Raw genomic sequence first — 19,105 nt, 5'->3', positions numbered from 1 at the left:
GGAGACCTCCAGAACAAAACTAGGAACCTTTAAAATAACATAATGGGGTGGTTTAAAATATTCTTAACACTAAGTGGGAAAAATATGCTCTTATAAGAACTATGCCATTCACTGAAAGGTTCTTTGGGGAACCAAAAATGTTTCGTCAATGGCATCACTGAGAAAACCCCATTTTGGCACTTTTATTTTTAAGAATGTAGTGACAGATTATTTTCAGGGTTCTAAAACCAAATAAATTCGCTACTATTTTCCCAGTCTGCTGTGTGATGATGAGTGATCATTCACATAAAATATTTCTAGAAAAAGCAAAGATGACAGCCTGAATGTTGCTTATTTCCAGAGGCAGACAATCAGACACTGAGATGAATGGAAATGCATCATTCTCTTCAGGTATAAACAGTAACACTGTGCTCTGAGGAAATGTCTCCATCTGGTGGACTATCTTAATCTTAGTGATTAACATGAGCCATAGATATTGACACGGAAACAAAGCAGGCTAATAAATAATACGGAATAAACTAAACAAATGTCTAGGCTTGAATTCATAACAGCCCATTTTGAGAGGTCAAGGCACTGTGATAAAACAACGCACTGAAAGCATACAGACATCCAACATAAAACAGGATAAAGAGAAAGCCACATGATGAAATCAAAGTTCATATCAAGTAAATACTAATATCTAGAAAGTGCACAGTCATGCACACAAATACAAATATCAAAATATCAAATGTAGGCAAGTATCACATGTCACATGGGGAATTAAATCAATTAACCAAATAAGTTTTTACTGTTGCATTTTTACAGTCAAAATCATTGTTTACATTGTATGCAGTTCTGTCAAACCGACCAACCTGTCACTTGGTCGTATGATTAGTGTGGAGGCAGATGTGTCCCACACACTGCTGGCATAAGAAGTGTCTGTTCTGTGACTCAAAAGGGACAGTGTTGGTGGACAGCAAACTGCTAGGCATGATGCCAATTGCATGACACACACACACACACACACACACACACACACACACACACAAAAGCAGTAGTTAAGGTCAGGTTTTTCTCAAGGCAAAACAGTGGAGTGTGCAGAGGCTTGGGAAAACTGCAGAAGAATGCGCGTTTGTGTACTCAGAAAAAAGTTGACCTAGTCATTTAGGTCACAACACAATGTAACTCGAGGCAGCCCCTATTATACAGCTGACGGTCCAGAGACCCACAAACTTAATTGAAGAGTAAATTACCTCTTATACAATACACAAAAAGACTCCTAGACCATGAGAGGCTCATTTACCTTCAACAGAAATCACTCACTGCGTGAGATTAAAGACAGTGAATGTATGAACACAAAAAGTAGGAAGAGCGGTTTATAATAGGTTTGTGAATGTACAGCCATAAAACAACCTATAACTCGAGAGTTTTACAAACAGGGATTTGCGAGCTGGTAAAAAAAAGCTAATCATGATTTAAATAAAAATGTAAAATTTTAAAATAAATTAAAAATAATTTAGTTAAAATAAAGACAAACTTACTTCCAAAAAAAAGAGCATATTTTAAATATTTTATATTTACCTGTATGATAGGTGATCATTAACAACATCAGCGAACTGTGAAAATGCAAATGTGTTGTTAACCCCTTAACCGTCACCACCCTTTTTGAGCATAGACTTGAAAATGCACTATCAAGACTTAAATTGGTGTAATTCAAGAATGCTTTGGTATATACATATAGTTTTTAAAGTCTTGTTTTAAAGAAAACATTGTTACAGCAGATTGTTACTCAAGTGAAAGCACTTTAAAAAAAAAAAATGAAAGTATGAAAGTTATAGAAGTTTAAATTTACTGTAAATCAAATGTAAAATACATAAAATATATTAAAAAAATATTTTTTACTCTAAAACTGATATAAAATCAAAGCCATATGTCTAACCAATTTGTGTTCCAAATTTGAAGTTGATATCACAAAAAGTTCCCATGAGATTTTTACCAAAAAAAGCCACCGGGTGTCACCCACTTTCCATTGAATTTTTTTTTTGATGCATACTCCTGTAATAAAATTAAAGTTCAGTACATGTAAATGACATACAGTGAGTCTCAAACTCCATTGTTTCCTCCTCCTTATATAAATCTTATTTGTTTAAAAGACCTCCGAAGAACAGGCGAATCTCAACATAACACAGACTGTTTCGTAACAGTTGAGATCATTAATATGTACGCCCCCAATATTTGCATATGCCAGCTCATGTTTAAGGCATTACACAAGGGCAGCCAGTATTAACGTCTGGATCTGTGCACAGCTGAATCATCAGACTAGGTAAGCAAGCAATAGCGAAAAATGGCAGATGGAGTAATAATAACTGACATGATCCATAATATGATATTTTTAGTGATATTTGTCAATTGTCTTTCTAAATGTTTCGTTATCATGTTGCTAATGTACTGTTAAATGTGGTTAAAATTACCATCGTTTCTTACTGTATTCACGGAGACAAGAGCCATCGTTATTTTCATTATTAAACACTTGCATTCTGTAGAATTCATAAACAACTTCATTCTTTATAAATCTCTCAAACAGTGTGTAATGTTAGCTTTAGCCACAAAGCACAGCCTCAAACTCATTCAGAATCAAATGTAAACATCCAAATAAATACCATACTTACGCGATTAGACATGCTGCATGACGAACACTTTGTAAAGAACAATTTTGAGGGTTATATTAGCTGTGTGAACTTTGTTTATGCTGTTAAAGGCAAGCACGAGCTCCGGGGGCGGGGGAGCACAAGAATTTAAAGGGGCCACAGCCTAAATCGGCTCATATTTAATGATGCCCCAAAATAGGCAGTTTAAAAAAAAAAAAAACACTTCACAGACACATTCAGGGGACACCTTAGACTTATATTACATCTTTTAAAAAGACATTCTATGGCACCTTTAATAAATTTCTATTCAAATATCACTTCAATCACAAAACAGACGCCAAATATGGAAGCTTGAGATTCAGACCTTTCCAACGATATGTTATGTCAAGATTAGATAAGTTGACTACAAAGTAGTTAAAATAAATTTTGCTTTAGTTTCCTTCTAATCTCTAACCGTTTCTCCTCCTAATCTCCTCCATAGCGCTTTAAAATACAGCATTCTTTGCAGAATTCAAATAGGTCCAATACGTTTGTGCTCTGTGCCAACATGTCTCTGGACCGGAGCAGACTGTGCTCGTGCTGCGTCAGTTCACGTGACACTAACGAGAAAACGGACTTGATTTGCATCAATGGAAAGCATAATTTACACTGTCTGAATCATTCCTTATGAATGATACCTACTTTATGATGATTACGAAAATATGTGATGCAAAAAAAGGCAATAAAAACAGCGCCAAGTGTCCTGTCAGCAGGATGGTGACAGTTAAATTATTGAAATCTATAAAATCGCGGAGGCACTTCAAGTAAATATTTTTATACAAAGAGGATCGACTGACAAAAACCATTTATAATCCCTACTATAACTGATTCATTTCATTAGAGAGCAAAATGTTTCTCATTCACCTTCATTATCTGGAGGTAATGGATTTGGAGTTTGAACAGCACAAATGAAAAAAGAGAGAATTCTTAGTAAACACTCACAAGTTGAAGCCTGAAGCTCAATAAATCGTTTACATCACGTACAGAGAGTGTAACGTAGACTTGCGTAGGCATGATCTGGGCTGCTTAAATTTTTACAAGGATTTTTGATTCTTTGATGTCAAAGGAATGATGGTGCCCTCATCTCCCTGTCCATAAGCCAGTTTGGCTGTAGACTGTCACTGAGATGAGAAGAGAAGATAACCTCCCATGAGCTTGCTGGCTTCTACTTCAAAAGGAGGAGTGACAGACAAGGACAACCACAAGTAACAAGGACTGGCACTGGATACTGTGCTCATACACTAAAGAAAGACACAGGCTCATGCCTGACATCTTCATGAACTATGGTGATTTCAGAGGAAATCATCGCTGCTATGACATCATGAACTGAATTTTTTAAATGCATGTGAAAAAGAGATGTGTCATGAAGTAGTAGACAGAAAAACCGTAGAAAAGGATGATATTGAACGAATTTTGCAAGCCCTTGCCTAACACACAAAACAAGCACTTAAAAAAAAAAAAAAAAAAAAGCTGCAATTATAGGTTGTCTAAGTTTTGCATTGAATTTACACATTTGACCAGCAGGTGCCGCCTCCCTGCAGTGTTTTTGGTGCACTTTGCATTATATTGGTTCAGTTTAAAAAAAAATAAAAAAATCTTTCTCCCATCATTACTCCAGTCTTCAGTCACATGATCCTTCAGAAATCATTCTAATATGCTGATTCGATCAATTTAACATGTTCTAAATCCTGACCCCAATAGCAGACTACTCAAACAGAACAATAAAGCAGAAAGTATACTTTTTTTTTTAAAATGCACAGCCTTGCAAAGTATACTTCACTTGACTCATTTACACGTACAGGCATTCGACGCATGCGCATTGCGACAAATTGCAATACCTCTACGAGTTACAACAACTTGTAAACATCTTAGTATCCTTTCATGCTAGAGTTGTATAAATGTGGGTACTTTCTAACCTCTTCGCACAATCTCTCGCTTGTGTACACCTGTATTGTTGCTGTAGCTTGCATGTGTTCCGTTCATGCATGTTTTCTTCGACTACCTTGTGAATCGACGTCACCAGGGCACGGTTGCCACCTTGTGGACAAATTAATTACTACAAAAAAATAATAATTGTAAATGCGCATGTACACACGGTTACAAAACTTTGGCGATGCTCGATCAGTATGCGTGTACTATTCTGATGCCGAAATTTTGAAGTGAAGTATACTTTGGCCTTAAAGGGATAGTTCACCCAAAAATGAAAATTATCCCATGATTTACTCCCTCTCAAGCCATCCTAGGTGTATATGACTATCTTATTTCAGACACACACAATCTGAGATATATTTAAAAATATCCTGGCTCTACAAAGCTTTATAATGGTAGTGAACAGGGGCCTCAGAATATTTTTAAATATATCTCTAATTGTGTTCATCTGAAAGAAGATAGTCATACGCCTAGGATGGTTTGAGGGTGAGTAAATCATGAGATAATTTTCATTTTTGGGTGAACTATCCCTTTTAAGAAAATATCTTGAAATAAAAAGGAAAGGACAAGCAGAATGCAATAAGTAAAACATTGCCATTTAATAAAAAACAAAGCTCCAGGTTCAATGTCTGGGGACCAGACTCTGGGTGCAATGCTTCAGAATACATAATTGGATTTAAAAAAAAACCTGCATACTTACAAACTCACCAAAGCCGACCATCTCAGAGAAGAGGGAATAAAAGTAAAAGGATAAAATGGAGGAGAAAGAGGGGGGGGAAAAAAAATAAAAACCTTTCCATTCACTCCTTACCTTGTATTGTGATGTACAAAACTAACTGGCACAGCTAGGCAAGTCACATTAAATAAAAACGTACTTTTCATGTCTGGACTTTTTTTTTCTTTGAATGGGTTGTGTGTTCTTCTTCTATTCAGCCATTAAACACCCTGAACCATTCCCAAAGGTCTCTAAACGCAGGCCTGTGTATAACTGGCATTTGTCATAGAAGTCGGATATATGCGAGTTATTTCTTTGCAAAGGAGATTTTCATTGCATTGCTCTGTGTGATCTTAAAGCCTTGCAAAGCTTCTCTGGCTGCACCCGCCTGCACCTCATTATCGAACTCCACAAAGGCGATGTCGTGACGACCGGGGACAAGACGGACTTCTTTGAATCCAGGGAACCTAGGAGAAGAAAGCAACATTGTAATTAGCAAAAGGAGATCTTATGTTTTAAAATGACTGAACTGAACAAGGTTCAAAAGGAGGGTGAAAGCAAACAAATTCTCACTGGTTGAACAGCATAGACAGCATGAGCTCGTTGGTCTCCTCCGGGAGATTGGTGAGAAACAGGATGTGGTTGGGAGGGTTTTCCGACACCTACAAACATAATGAATGTTGTTAATAAAGTCTCAAACCAAATATTGAGCCTTTATTCTCATCTTAATGCATACCTGCTGTGGCATCTGGCCAGGCATTTGTCCTGGCATCATCTGACCTGGTGGCATGGCACCTGGTGGCATCTGTCCGGGTGCCATGCCAGGTGGAGGCATCATGCCAGGCGGAGGCATGTAGGGAGGCTGACCGGGCATTGGCATCATGCGAGGAGCTTGGCTCATTGGTGGCATTCCCTATAAATGACAAAATAAATAAACAACAGCCTTAAAATAGGTCACAATGGAGCAAACACACCAATTCCCAAAGATGATCCCAAATATACTAACTGGCATAGCTGCAGGTACTCCGGCCATAGCAGGTGTGGCAGCAGCACCACCCTTTTTCCCAGCACCTGGTTCTGGGGCTTTAGGCTTTTTCTTCTCTTTCTTACGGTCTCGCTCCACATATGTGCCCTTCATTTTCGCAATGATATCAGAGTCCTGCTTTGCATACTGAATACGCTGTGAAGAGATTGAATTTTAAAAGCATTTTAGTGCATATTGTGGTTTAATTAAAGATAAATTATTTCAAAATATATAAATAAGATTTTGGTAAGATTTTTAAATGATTTTGAAAGAAGTGTCTTATGCTTTATTTGATCAAAAATAAGAGTGAAAACTAATATTTTTAAATATTACAAATTCATGTAACTGTTTTCTATTTGAATATATAGTAAAATGTAATTTATTCCTGTGATCAAAGCTGAATTTTCAGTATCATTATTCCAGTATTTAGTGTCACATGATCCTTCAGAAATTATTCTAATATGATGATTTGCTGCTGAAGAAACACTTCTGATTATTATCAATGTTGAAAACAGTTGTGCTGCGTCAGATTTTTGTGGAAGCCAATAAAAAAATATTTCAGGATTATTTGATGAATATAACGTTTAAAAGAACAGCATTTATTTGAAACAGAAAACTTTACTCTCACTTTTGAACAATTTATTTATTTTTTATACTGAGCCCAAACTTTTGAACAGTAAGGTAACAATACCATTGAAAGGTTTGGTGTGTACAGTGGAGGTCAATTTTACATACCCCTTGCAGAATATGCAAAAATGTTAATCATTTTAACAAAATATCATTAAAAGGATCATTAAAATTGCTTATCTTTTAGTACTGCCCTGAATAAACCATTTCACATAACAGAGCCCCTAACAGGACTCAAACACAAATATTAAAAAAAGGTTCAAATATTCACTGATGCTCCAGAAGGAAACACAATGCATTAAGAGTCGGGGGTGAAAACTTTTGAACAAGATGCACAAGTTTTTCTTATTTTGTTTAAAGATCATATTTTTTTCATTTAGTACTGCCCTTCGGAAGCAACAGAAGATACTTACATGTTTCCCAGAAGACAAAAAAAAAAAAAAAAAAAAAAAAAAAAAAAAAAGTACAATTTATCCTGTTCATCCAATTCAAAAAGTTTTCACCCCCGACTCTTTAATGAATCGTCTTTTCTTCCGGAGCATCAGTGAATGTTTGAACCTTTTTTAATAGTTGAGTTTGAGTCCCTCAGTTGTCCTCAGTGTGAAGAGACGGATCTCAAAATCATATGGTCACTGCTGGAAAGGGTTCAAATACACAAAAAAAAAAAAAATAAATAAATAAAAATAATATTGAAAACTGAAGAATTTGCAGGACCTGGAGGATTTTTCTGAAGAACATTTTAACTGTTCAGAACAAACAAGGGACTCATGAACAGGGTCTTTTTTATAAATGTAGCTTTTTTGTCTTGTGGACTTTATGTAAATATCTGTTATGTGAAATAGTTTATTCAGGACAGTATTAAAAAAAAAATAACATGCAGTTTTCATGATCCTTATTTTGTAATAATAAAATTAACATTTTTGCATATTTTGCAATAGGTATGTAAACTGTATAAACTATATAACAGTTCACTCAGTTTTCACACACACAAAACTAATATATATATATATATATATATATATATATATATATATATATATATATATATTTATTATATTATATTATATTATATTATATTATATATATACACACATACACATACACATACACACACACACACATCTCACAAATCATACCATGGGTTTATCATAAAAAGGGAAGCCTTGCATAGAGCGGAGTGCATTGGAAGCACTGTTGATCTCCTTGAAGATCACAAAGGCCTGACCCCTCATTTTCAGTGTAGGAGAAACAAGGATGTCCAGGATTTGTCCAAACTGGGAGAATATAGCATACAACGACTTTTTCAGTTCTATTAAAAACAGGAGAGAAGGAAAAGAGTTGCAACATGAACAACGTGCAAAAATCAATGCCAATGATAAACAAACAGAACAACAAAACCATACCATCTTTTTTGATCTTCTCATTCAAGTTGTTAATGTAAATAGTGTGGTTTAGCCGCATCTCCTGACCAGCCATGATTCTGGAAAGATAAACAGAGATAATAAACCATCTAAAAGAAACGAAATTTCAACATGTGCCCACACAGAAACTAGAAAGTGTGTAGAAACTTGGGTAAAGTTGGTTTTATATTCGCACATTCGGACATCCGTATTCAATAGCCTTGTTAATCACACTACATTGGACATTCAGTGGACATTCACAAGTAAATATGCCATTAAAACAATATTTGTCTATTTTGATCGACTGTGAAAAATGTTGTAACGTTAAGTTGACAATCGTTGGTTGTCAATATGTCGCTGCTTAAAATTCGCAAACATTAGTTTATTGCACATTTATTGGAAAGCCTGAAATTATCAGAAGTCCGAATGTGCGAATATAAAACCAACTTTACCGAAATTGTGTAGAAAGGGGGGGGGAAGCGCTTATTGAGCACGATGAAGAAGTCTGCGTGCCGGTAAAAGTCCTCAAGATGCAAAAAATACCTAAGCAAATTATTTATTTCTTAATGAACACTATAAAGCTGTGAATGACTGACCCACCTCGTTGTTTAAACGAGAGCTAGTCAGTTAGCATCAACTAATTTAACAAAGAATTACAGTGGAAAACACATTTTTATATAATAAACTAAGCCGTTAACAAGAACAAAACAATAAACATTAATATATATATATTTAAAAAAATCAACTTACAATTATTTGACGAGCTTCGACCGAATAAAAACCTGAATGAAAATCCACACGGGGGAAGAAAAAAAAAGAGCGTGCAACTTCCGCCTGAAAAACCGCCTTCTCGAAGATGTAACGATTCGATTGGACAGCTGGTCTCCCGACGAACCTACCAACACGCATTCTGATTGGATACTTTAGAGCGTTGATCGTGTTACGCTGTTTTCTGCTCGGGTGTCACGTCGCTGAATATAATCTAAAATGCCGCTTCTAATATTGATTTTGTAATCATTTTGATTTGTTTAATTAAAAAATATCGGCATTAAAAAATATGATCAATCGGGATATTTTGTATTTTGATTGACGTTCACGACCACATGACCTTATTTGGTATTCCCTAAGTAGGGAACACTACCCAGACTTCAACTGCAGTTCACAGCAGACAGTGAAATAACTTCTTGGATTTTCGAATGCTTATAAGACAACTTTTACAACATTGTTTTGATGGAGACAACATTGTAACGTATATGTACACACCATACTCAATATGTCTCACATGTTGTCATTTGTTTTTCATCTACTATCTCTTCTGTTGCAGCAGAATGTCAATGGAGAATATTGCAGCACCTCCTCCACCTCCTCCTCCTCCTCCTCTATCAGTGTCCAGCAAGAAGAAGCTTTACCAGGCTTTAGCAGAGGGACGGGCCCCTGTAGAGGGGGACCATGAAGAGGCGAGGATTATTATAGGACAGAGAGAAAGCAGGTGAGCACAAATAATGCACAAATAATACTCTCAGAAAACCTTCTCTCTCCAGTCATGTTTTCATCACAGCATTTCTCAATGAAGTTTTAGGAAGGATCTGCAGTGGTTGCTGTTCAATAAGTACGTGCCTTCACTCATTCAAGATGGTCCACAGTAAGTGTCCATAAAATTCCTATTAGTTGACTGATATGGATTGTTTGATGGTCGTTGCCGATGTCTTAGGGGGGCTTATTATTATTGACTATAAGGCTAAATATTATTGTACATTATATTTATTTATAAAAAGGAAAAACTTGATTAAAAATAAACCTGTAAAATAATCAGGTTTATTCTTAAAATGTGACCCTGGACCACAAAACCAGTCATACGTCACATGGGTATATTTGTAGAAATACAGTATCAAATTATCGATTTTTCTTTTATGCCAAAAATCATTTGGATTTTAAGTAAAGATCATGTTCCATGAAGATATTTTGTAAATTTCCTACCGTAAATATATCAAAAATGTATTTTTGTAAGTAAAATGCATTGTTAAGGACTTCATTTGGACAACTTTAAAGGTGATTTTCTCGATGTTTTGATTTTTTTGCACCCTCAGATTAATTATTATTGACTAAGTATTAGGCTAAATATTATTGGACATAATATTTATTTATAAAAAGGAAAATAAACAGGTTTATTCTTAAAATGTGACCCTGGACCACAAAACCAGTCATAAGTCACACTGGTATATTTGTTGAAATACAGTATCAAAATGATCGATTTTTCTTTTATGCCAAAAATCATTAGGATATTAAGTAAAGATCATGTTCCATGAAGATATTTTGTAAATTTCCTACCGTAAATATATCAAAAATGTATTTTTGTAAGTAAATTGCATTGTTAAGGACTTCATTTGGACAACTTTAAAGGTGATTTTCTCGATGTTTTGATTTTTTTGCACCCTCAGATTAATTATTATTGACTAAGTATTAGGCTAAATATTATTGGACATAATATTTATTTATAAAAAGGAAAATAAACAGGTTTATTCTTAAAATGTGACCCTGGACCACAAAACCAGTCATAAGTCACACTGGTATATTTGTTGAAATACAGTATCAAAATGATCGATTTTTCTTTTATGCCAAAAATCATTAGGATATTAAGTAAAGATCATGTTCCATGAAGATATTTTGTAAATTTCCTACCGTAAATATATCAAAAATGTATTTTTGTAAGTAAATTGCATTGTTAAGGACTTCATTTGGACAACTTTAAAGGTGATTTTCTCGATGTTTTGATTTTTTGCACCCTCAGATTAATTATTATTGACTAAGTATTAGGCTAAATATTATTGGACATAATATTTATTTATAAAAAGGAAAATAAACAGGTTTATTCTTAAAATGTGACCCTGGACCACAAAACCAGTCATAAGTCACACTGGTATATTTGTTGAAATACAGTATCAAAATGATCGATTTTTCTTTTATGCCAAAAATCATTAGGATATTAAGTAAAGATCATGTTCCATGAAGATATTTTGTAAATTTCCTACCGTAAATATATCAAAAATTTATTTTTGTAAGTAAATTGCATTGTTAAGGACTTCATTTGGACAACTTTAAAGGTGATTTTCTCGATGTTTTGATTTTTTTGCACCCTCAGATTAATTATTATTGACTAAGTATTAGGCTAAATATTATTGGACATAATATTTATTTATAAAAAGGAAAATAAACAGGTTTATTCTTAAAATGTGACCCTGGACCACAAAACCAGTCATAAGTCACACTGGTATATTTGTTGAAATACAGTATCAAAATGATCGATTTTTCTTTTATGCCAAAAATCATTAGGATATTAAGTAAAGATCATGTTCCATGAAGATATTTTGTAAATTTCCTACCGTAAATATATCAAAAATGTATTTTTGTAAGTAAATTGCATTGTTAAGGACTTCATTTGGACAACTTTAAAGGTGATTTTCTCGATGTTTTGATTTTTTTGCACCCTCAGATTAATTATTATTGACTAAGTATTAGGCTAAATATTATTGGACATAATATTTATTTATAAAAAGGAAAATAAACAGGTTTATTCTTAAAATGTGACCCTGGACCACAAAACCAGTCATAAGTCACACTGGTATATTTGTTGAAATACAGTATCAAAATGATCGATTTTTCTTTTATGCCAAAAATCATTAGGATATTAAGTAAAGATCATGTTCCATGAAGATATTTTGTAAATTTCCTACCGTAAATATATCAAAAATGTATTTTTGTAAGTAAATTGCATTGTTAAGGACTTCATTTGGACAACTTTAAAGGTGATTTTCTCGATGTTTTGATTTTTTTGCACCCTCAGATTAATTATTATTGACTAAGTATTAGGCTAAATATTATTGGACATAATATTTATTTATAAAAAGGAAAATAAACAGGTTTATTCTTAAAATGTGACCCTGGACCACAAAACCAGTCATAAGTCACACTGGTATATTTGTTGAAATACAGTATCAAAATGATCGATTTTTCTTTTATGCCAAAAATCATTAGGATATTAAGTAAAGATCATGTTCCATGAAGATATTTTGTAAATTTCCTACCGTAAATATATCAAAAATTTATTTTTGTAAGTAAATTGCATTGTTAAGGACTTCATTTGGACAACTTTAAAGGTGATTTTCTCGATGTTTTGATTTTTTTGCACCCTCAGATTAATTATTATTGACTAAGTATTAGGCTAAATATTATTGGACATAATATTTATTTATAAAAAGGAAAATAAACAGGTTTATTCTTAAAATGTGACCCTGGACCACAAAACCAGTCATAAGTCACACTGGTATATTTGTTGAAATACAGTATCAAAATGATCGATTTTTCTTTTATGCCAAAAATCATTAGGATATTAAGTAAAGATCATGTTCCATGAAGATATTTTGTAAATTTCCTACCGTAAATATATCAAAAATGTATTTTTGTAAGTAAATTGCATTGTTAAGGACTTCATTTGGACAACTTTAAAGGTGATTTTCTCGATGTTTTGATTTTTTTGCACCCTCAGATTAATTATTATTGACTAAGTATTAGGCTAAATATTATTGGACATAATATTTATTTATAAAAAGGAAAATAAACAGGTTTATTCTTAAAATGTGACCCTGGACCACAAAACCAGTCATAAGTCACACTGGTATATTTGTTGAAATACAGTATCAAAATGATCGATTTTTCTTTTATGCCAAAAATCATTAGGATATTAAGTAAAGATCATGTTCCATGAAGATATTTTGTAAATTTCCTACCGTAAATATATCAAAAATTTATTTTTGTAAGTAAATTGCATTGTTAAGGACTTCATTTGGACAACTTTAAAGGTGATTTTCTCGATGTTTTGATTTTTTTGCACCCTCAGATTAATTATTATTGACTAAGTATTAGGCTAAATATTATTGGACATAATATTTATTTATAAAAAGGAAAATAAACAGGTTTATTCTTAAAATGTGACCCTGGACCACAAAACCAGTCATAAGTCACACTGGTATATTTGTTGAAATACAGTATCAAAATGATCGATTTTTCTTTTATGCCAAAAATCATTAGGATATTAAGTAAAGATCATGTTCCATGAGGATATTTTGTAAATTTCCTACCATAAATATATCAAAAATGTATTTTTTGTGAGTGGATATGCATTGTTAAGGACTTCATTTGGACAACTTTAAAGGCGATTTTCTCGATGTTTAGATTTTTTTTGCACTCTCAGATTCCAGATTTTCAAATAGTTGTATCTCCTATCCTAACAAACCATACATCAATGGAAAGCTCATTTATTCAGCTTTCAGATGATCTCAATTTAAAAAACAATTGACCCTTATCACAGGTTTTGTGGTCCAGGGTCACAAAGAGAAATTTGTGTGATCATTTTATAGTATTTTGCACAAATGAAGAAATTGTTAGAAACAATAATATAAAAGTTCACTCAAGAATATGGTAAGTAATTTAAGCTAATTTTACATAGAGTACACAGTGAATATGACATGAATATTCTGACACTTGATTTCAGGTGTGGCCTTGTGGCCTTATGGATGGCGGCTCATCTGCTGAAGCCTCCTCAGACGCTGGTCCTGGAGACGCTGGTCCAAACCGCAAAAAACAACGGCTACACTGAACAAGGAGAAATGTTTTCTGGTACTAACATCTGCTTTTAAATCTAACTGTCATACATGTACAGATGATCTCAATTTAAAAAAACTGACCCTCATGACTGGTTTTGTGCTCGTAATGAAGGTGGATGTAATGAAAAGCAAAGTATTGTTTTGATGCAATTGCAGATTGTTCTTCTGTAAAGACCTCTGAATGCTATAGTTTGTTATACTAATGTATTTAATGTATTTTTTTTTTCTGTTTTGAATTAGCCAGTGACATGGCCAAGCTGGCGGAGGAAGTGTGTGGGTGCAGAGTTCAGAGGTTATCAGGAGGCATGATGGGAGAAAACGCCGCTGTCATTCTTAAACACCTCGCTGGCGGACAGCCTGTTCTTATACCGTATCTTTACTGCCTATATGTTTGATCAATGTTTTCTGAAGTCATTTTATTATTTTCTTTTATCACTTTTTTTATCACTGTTTTCTGGAGTAATTTTTATTTCATTTTATTTACCACTAGGATATTTTTTGATCACTGTTTTCTGAAATTATTTTTATTTATTTTATTTTTTTATCACTTTTCTGTTTTTTTATCACTGTTTTCTGAAGTAATTTTTTAAATTTTATTTACATCTTGGTTATTATTTAGTTTGATCACTCTTTTCTGAAATTTTGATTTTTGATCAGTTTTAAATATATATATATATATATATATATATATATATATATATATATATATATATATATATATATATATATATATATATATTACCACTAGATCATGGTTTTGTTTGAAGTGTACACTCTTGTCTGAAATTATTTTATTTATTTATTTATTTATTTTTTTACTGCAAGGCCAAATTTTTTGTTTTGCTCACTGTTTTCTGATGTAATCTTTATTTGATTTCATATTACTTTATTTACCACTAGGTTATTCTTTGTTTATCACTTAAATTATTATATTTTATTTTATTACTAATACTTTTTTATCACAGTTTTCTGAAATATATATATTTTTATTTTATTTTATTTTTACCACTAGGTTATTTTAAGTGGTATTTTATTTTTAGTTTAACCACTCTTTTAAAATTTAAAAGTTTATTTTATTTTATTTTATTTCATTTTATTTTACCACTAGGCTAATTTTTTTGTTTAGCTCAGTGTTTTTTTGATAATTTTTTTTATTTTATTCACCACTAGATTTTTTTTATCACTGTTTTCTAAAATGTTTTTTTTTTATTTTATTTTATTTTATTTTATTTTACTAGGCATTTGTTTTTTGATAATTGATCACAGTTGTCTGAAATATTTTTATTTTATTTGCTGCTAGGTTTTCTTATCATCATTTTCTGAAATTATTCTATTTAATTTTATTATTTCATCACTAGGATGTTTTTTGTTTGTTGATTTGATCACAGTTTTCTGAAATTTTATTTTATTTTATTTTATTTTATTTTATTTTATTTTATTTTATTTTATTTTATTTTATTTTATTTTATTTTATTTTATTTTATTTTATTTTATTTTATTTTATTTTATTTTATTTTATTTTATTTTATTTTATTTTATTTTATTTTATTTTATTTTATTTTATTTTATTTTATTTTATTTTATTTTATTTTATTTTATTTTATTTTATTTTATTTACCACTAGACCAGTTTTTGTTTTTCTCAGTTTTTCTGAAATAAGCCATATTTCTGACACTGTTGACTAGTTTTCAAATCCTCCAAACTGCCAACTATTTATGAAATTTCTGACTTAATCAAATCTAATGACACAAAGACACATATTCATAGTCATGTGCATATTACACATATAATTAAATAGACTGTATTGTGTCCCTGACTGCTCTGGTACAGATACGATGAGGATTTTAATCATGAGCCCTGTCTACGCAATGGTCACAAAGCCCACTGGGCAGTCATCTCAGGTGAGACTAAATAATCAAGAATGAATTAACAAACTCTGCAAGTTATATAAGGGAATAACTCTTCAATCTAATAATTTCTGTCATTTTCCCAGGTATTTTACTAGGTTTAAAACAGGGGTGTGTGGACAGCAAACACTTCCCTCCTGACGTCACACTCCCCTGGCTGCATCTCTCTCAGAACGAGGCGTCTGTCTCCTGGCCGATGGATGGCATTGAAGAGGTGTTTGTTCTGGCTAAGCAGGGAAAGAGTCTCCGTTACCAGCTGTGGAGGTTTGAGTTGGTTACACAGAGCAACAGCCAACTCAATGAAATGGCCCCTCAGAGAGCCAGCGACGGGACGCGTTACGTGCTTCCTGTTGGTGGCGTACAAGAAGGACTGGCAGGACAAGTGCTGCTGCTTCACACCGACACACAGATCAGCTGATCAAGAACACCAGAGACTCAGAGTCGTTTCTGGAGTGGGTTGCACACCTGTGTTTTCAGTCTTCATCCACTAGGTGTCCTTAAAGTTTGAGTGTTTGTAAAGCTGCTAAAGCTAAATATGAAGTGATCAAGTTACTTTATGTAAAACTAAGAAACTGATGCAGAATAACGTAATTATATTACATGCTCGTTACAGGCTGTGTGATATAATTTGACACCTATAATCTGCACACTTTATGAATGATAGGTGATCCTGGTCAAAACGAACTGTTATATAACTGTTTTTCAGGATTAATTTATGAATAAAAGGTTAAAAAGAACAGCATTTATTCAAAATATAAATCTTTTCTAACAATATAAATCTTTACTATCATTTTTTATCAATTTAACACATCCGTGCTGAATAAAAGTATTAATTTCTTTCAAAAAAAAAAAAAAGAAAAACAATTACTGACCCCAAACTTTTGAACGGTAGTGTATATTGTTACAAAAGATTTCTATTGTAAATAAATGCTGATGTTTTTTAACTTTTTATTCATCAAAGAGTCCTGAAAAAGTATCACAGGTTATAAAATAATATTAAGCAGCACAACTGTTTCCAACATTGAAAATAAATCATCATATTAGAATGATTTCTGAAGGATCATGTGACACTGACGACTGGAGTAATGATGCTGAAAATTCAGCTTTGATCACAGGAATAAATTACATTTTAAAGTATATTAAAATAGAAAACCATATTTTTAAATTGTAATAATATTTAATATTTAAATTTTGTTTTTTTCTGTATTTATTATGAAATAATAAATACAGAAAAAAACAAAATTTAAATATTAAATATTATTACAATATATATATATATATATATATATATATATATATATATATATATTTTTTTTTTTTTTAAATTTGAACACAAAAAAAGCAGCTCGAGATTATGGTAAAGGGTGTTACATTTCCGACACACGCTTGAGTTGATTGGTCAATCACAACACACTGGGTCAGCTGGCCAATCAGAGCATTTCAGACAGATGGGAAATAGAGGAAAAACAATGGTTTTATAAATAAAATCTGTCTGAAATGCTCTGATTGGCCAGCTGACCCAGTGTGTTGTGATTGACCAATCAACTCAAGCGTGTGTCGGAAATGTAACACCCTTTACCATAATCTCGAGCTGCTTTTTTTGTGTTCAAATTTAAAAAAAAAAAAAAAAAAAAAAATATATATATATATATATATATATAAATATAATGAGCGAGTACATCATGTATCCATTTTCCAAACCGTGAATCACTACGCTACACCTAATGTAATTATTTATATTCGGACTATTTTAGACTGGTTCGGGTCGTACCACTGCGGAGTAGCACAGTACCTGCGTGACTTGTCATAGACATAAACAGAGAGAAGTAGCTCCGGCTAGTGTTCTTCCGCAAGACGCATGCACTTCTGTTTATTAACCGCAAGAGCGCCATTAGTGACGGACTGCGGTTTTACCGTATCAGTTCGGATTCTGCAGATGCTGCTAAAGACTAAACTGTCTTTTCAACTTGTGGTTAAGATGCTTCTCTTTTCTAAATGTGGTATCTGCTGGCGCAAAACTTTGTGCAACAATTCAGTCTGTTTTAACTGTTGTGTTTGTTTAACCAGTGTGAGGTAATCCTCTTGACTAATCTGAACTTTAAGTTCCGTTCAAACAAACAAACTGAGCTGAGGAGGCCAGTCAGATGTCATACTGACGACCATTAGCGGTCGATGTCATCAGAGTTTTCAGAACACTTATAGTCATTTGTTGTGCAACTTTAGGAAGAACTGCTCTGAACAGGAAATTATGACAGAAGAAAACATCACTTGGCAGGAATAGAACATTCACAATAGAGAGCAGTATCCTTGTAATCCAAATAACTTCCTCCTGACGCACAGGAATGTTTTATTCAATTCAATGCATTTGTTTTGGGGTCAGTAAGTTTTTTTAAATGTTTTTGAAAGAAGTCTCTTCTGCTCTCAAGGATGCATTTATTTGATAAAAATACACATAATAGTGTGAAATATTATTATTACAATTTAAATGCACTGTTTACTATTTTAATATACTTTAAAATATAATTTATTCCTGTGATCAAAGCTGAATTTTCAGCAACAGTCTTCAGTGTCACATGATCCTTCAGAAATCATTCTAATATTCTTTAGTATTATTATTTAGTATTAGTATTATTAGTATTATTATTAGTATTATTTTTGGACGTACGTCGAATGCATATGGCTGTTGCACCGGAAGCTTATTTTAATTTATAATGTTTTAAATATAATGTTTTAAATATTAAATATTTGTCTTACACAAACTCATCGATTCACTTCAGAAGGCCTTTATTAACCCCCTAGAGTCGTATGGATTCATTTTTTTTAAGGATGAATGTTTTTTTGTTTTTTTTTGTCTTCAGAATTTGGGCCCCCATTCACAACCATTATAAACCTTGGAGGGCTACGGATATTTTTAAATATATCTCTGATTGTATTCGTCTGAAAGAAGATGTCATATACACTTAGGATGGTTTGAGGGGGAGTAAATCATGAGGTAATTTCCATTTTTTGGTGATCTATCCCTTTAAAGTCTCCCTGTAGTTAATTATTATATTCCTTAAAACTCATCTTTGATCACCAAAAATGACATATTTAAACATTTTTTTCCTGTGATGCCTTCATGCCTTAAAATAGCTTCAATGTAACTCTGCACTCTTCCCTCATTTAATATATGCAGAT

At 32.6% G+C, this 19,105-nt stretch overlaps 2 protein-coding genes across 5 annotated transcripts; one reads left to right on the top strand and one right to left on the bottom strand.

Annotated features, from left to right (window-relative positions):
* Positions 1-5,170: 5,170 nt before the first annotated feature.
* On the bottom strand, positions 5,171-9,250 carry snrpa (small nuclear ribonucleoprotein polypeptide A). 2 transcript variants are annotated; one of them, XM_048168976.1, is made up of 7 exons: positions 9,112-9,250; positions 8,365-8,441; positions 8,098-8,270; positions 6,317-6,490; positions 6,047-6,223; positions 5,884-5,972; positions 5,171-5,777 (listed from the first exon to the last, which is right to left on the bottom strand). In XM_048168976.1, exons 2-7 carry the CDS (start codon positions 8,435-8,437, stop codon positions 5,618-5,620), a joined length of 846 nt encoding a protein of 281 aa, XP_048024933.1. In that variant the 5' UTR covers positions 8,438-8,441; positions 9,112-9,250; the 3' UTR covers positions 5,171-5,617. The 2 variants fall into 2 exon arrangements, with proteins under 2 accessions (XP_048024933.1, XP_048024934.1); XM_048168977.1 differs by lacking the exon at positions 9,112-9,250 and adding an exon at positions 8,962-9,043.
* A 63-nt stretch (positions 9,251-9,313) lies between these two features.
* lg19h19orf54 (linkage group 19 C19orf54 homolog) lies at positions 9,314-16,761 on the top strand. Of its 3 annotated transcripts, none has more exons than XM_048168974.1 (7): positions 9,314-9,605; positions 9,686-9,850; positions 9,935-10,003; positions 13,910-14,034; positions 14,262-14,391; positions 15,852-15,922; positions 16,015-16,761. In XM_048168974.1, exons 1-7 carry the CDS (start codon positions 9,592-9,594, stop codon positions 16,344-16,346), a joined length of 906 nt encoding a protein of 301 aa, XP_048024931.1. In that variant the 5' UTR covers positions 9,314-9,591; the 3' UTR covers positions 16,347-16,761. The 3 variants fall into 3 exon arrangements, with proteins under 3 accessions (XP_048024931.1, XP_048024932.1, XP_048024930.1); XM_048168975.1 differs by having other exon boundaries at positions 9,315-9,605; positions 9,689-9,850; XM_048168973.1 differs by having other exon boundaries at positions 9,315-9,610; positions 9,689-9,850.
* Positions 16,762-19,105: the final 2,344 nt, after the last annotated feature.

This window comes from Megalobrama amblycephala, linkage group LG19 (genome assembly GCF_018812025.1).
Source record: "Megalobrama amblycephala isolate DHTTF-2021 linkage group LG19, ASM1881202v1, whole genome shotgun sequence".
NCBI classification, from domain to species: Eukaryota; Metazoa; Chordata; class Actinopteri; order Cypriniformes; family Xenocyprididae; genus Megalobrama; species Megalobrama amblycephala.
The sequence above is the reverse complement of the archived record's forward strand: the minus strand, read 5'-3'. Positions and strand labels throughout refer to the sequence as shown.

Coding starts and splice junctions, on each gene's coding strand:
- snrpa (XM_048168976.1), bottom strand. CDS start 8,437: ATGGCTGGTCAGGAGATGCGGCTAAACCACACTATTTACATTAACAAC. Junction 8,271..8,364: donor TGAGAAGATCAAAAAAGATG/GTATGGTTTTGT, acceptor TGTTTTTAATAG/AACTGAAAAAGTCGTTGTAT. Junction 5,778..5,883: donor CTGTCTATGCTGTTCAACCA/GTGAGAATTTGT, acceptor TTCTTCTCCTAG/GTTCCCTGGATTCAAAGAAG.
- lg19h19orf54 (XM_048168973.1), top strand. CDS start 9,558: ATGCTTATAAGACAACTTTTACAACATTGTTTTGATGGAGACAACATT. Junction 9,611..9,688: donor GATGGAGACAACATTGTAAC/GTATATGTACAC, acceptor CTGTTGCAGCAG/AATGTCAATGGAGAATATTG. Junction 14,035..14,261: donor ACAAGGAGAAATGTTTTCTG/GTACTAACATCT, acceptor GTTTTGAATTAG/CCAGTGACATGGCCAAGCTG.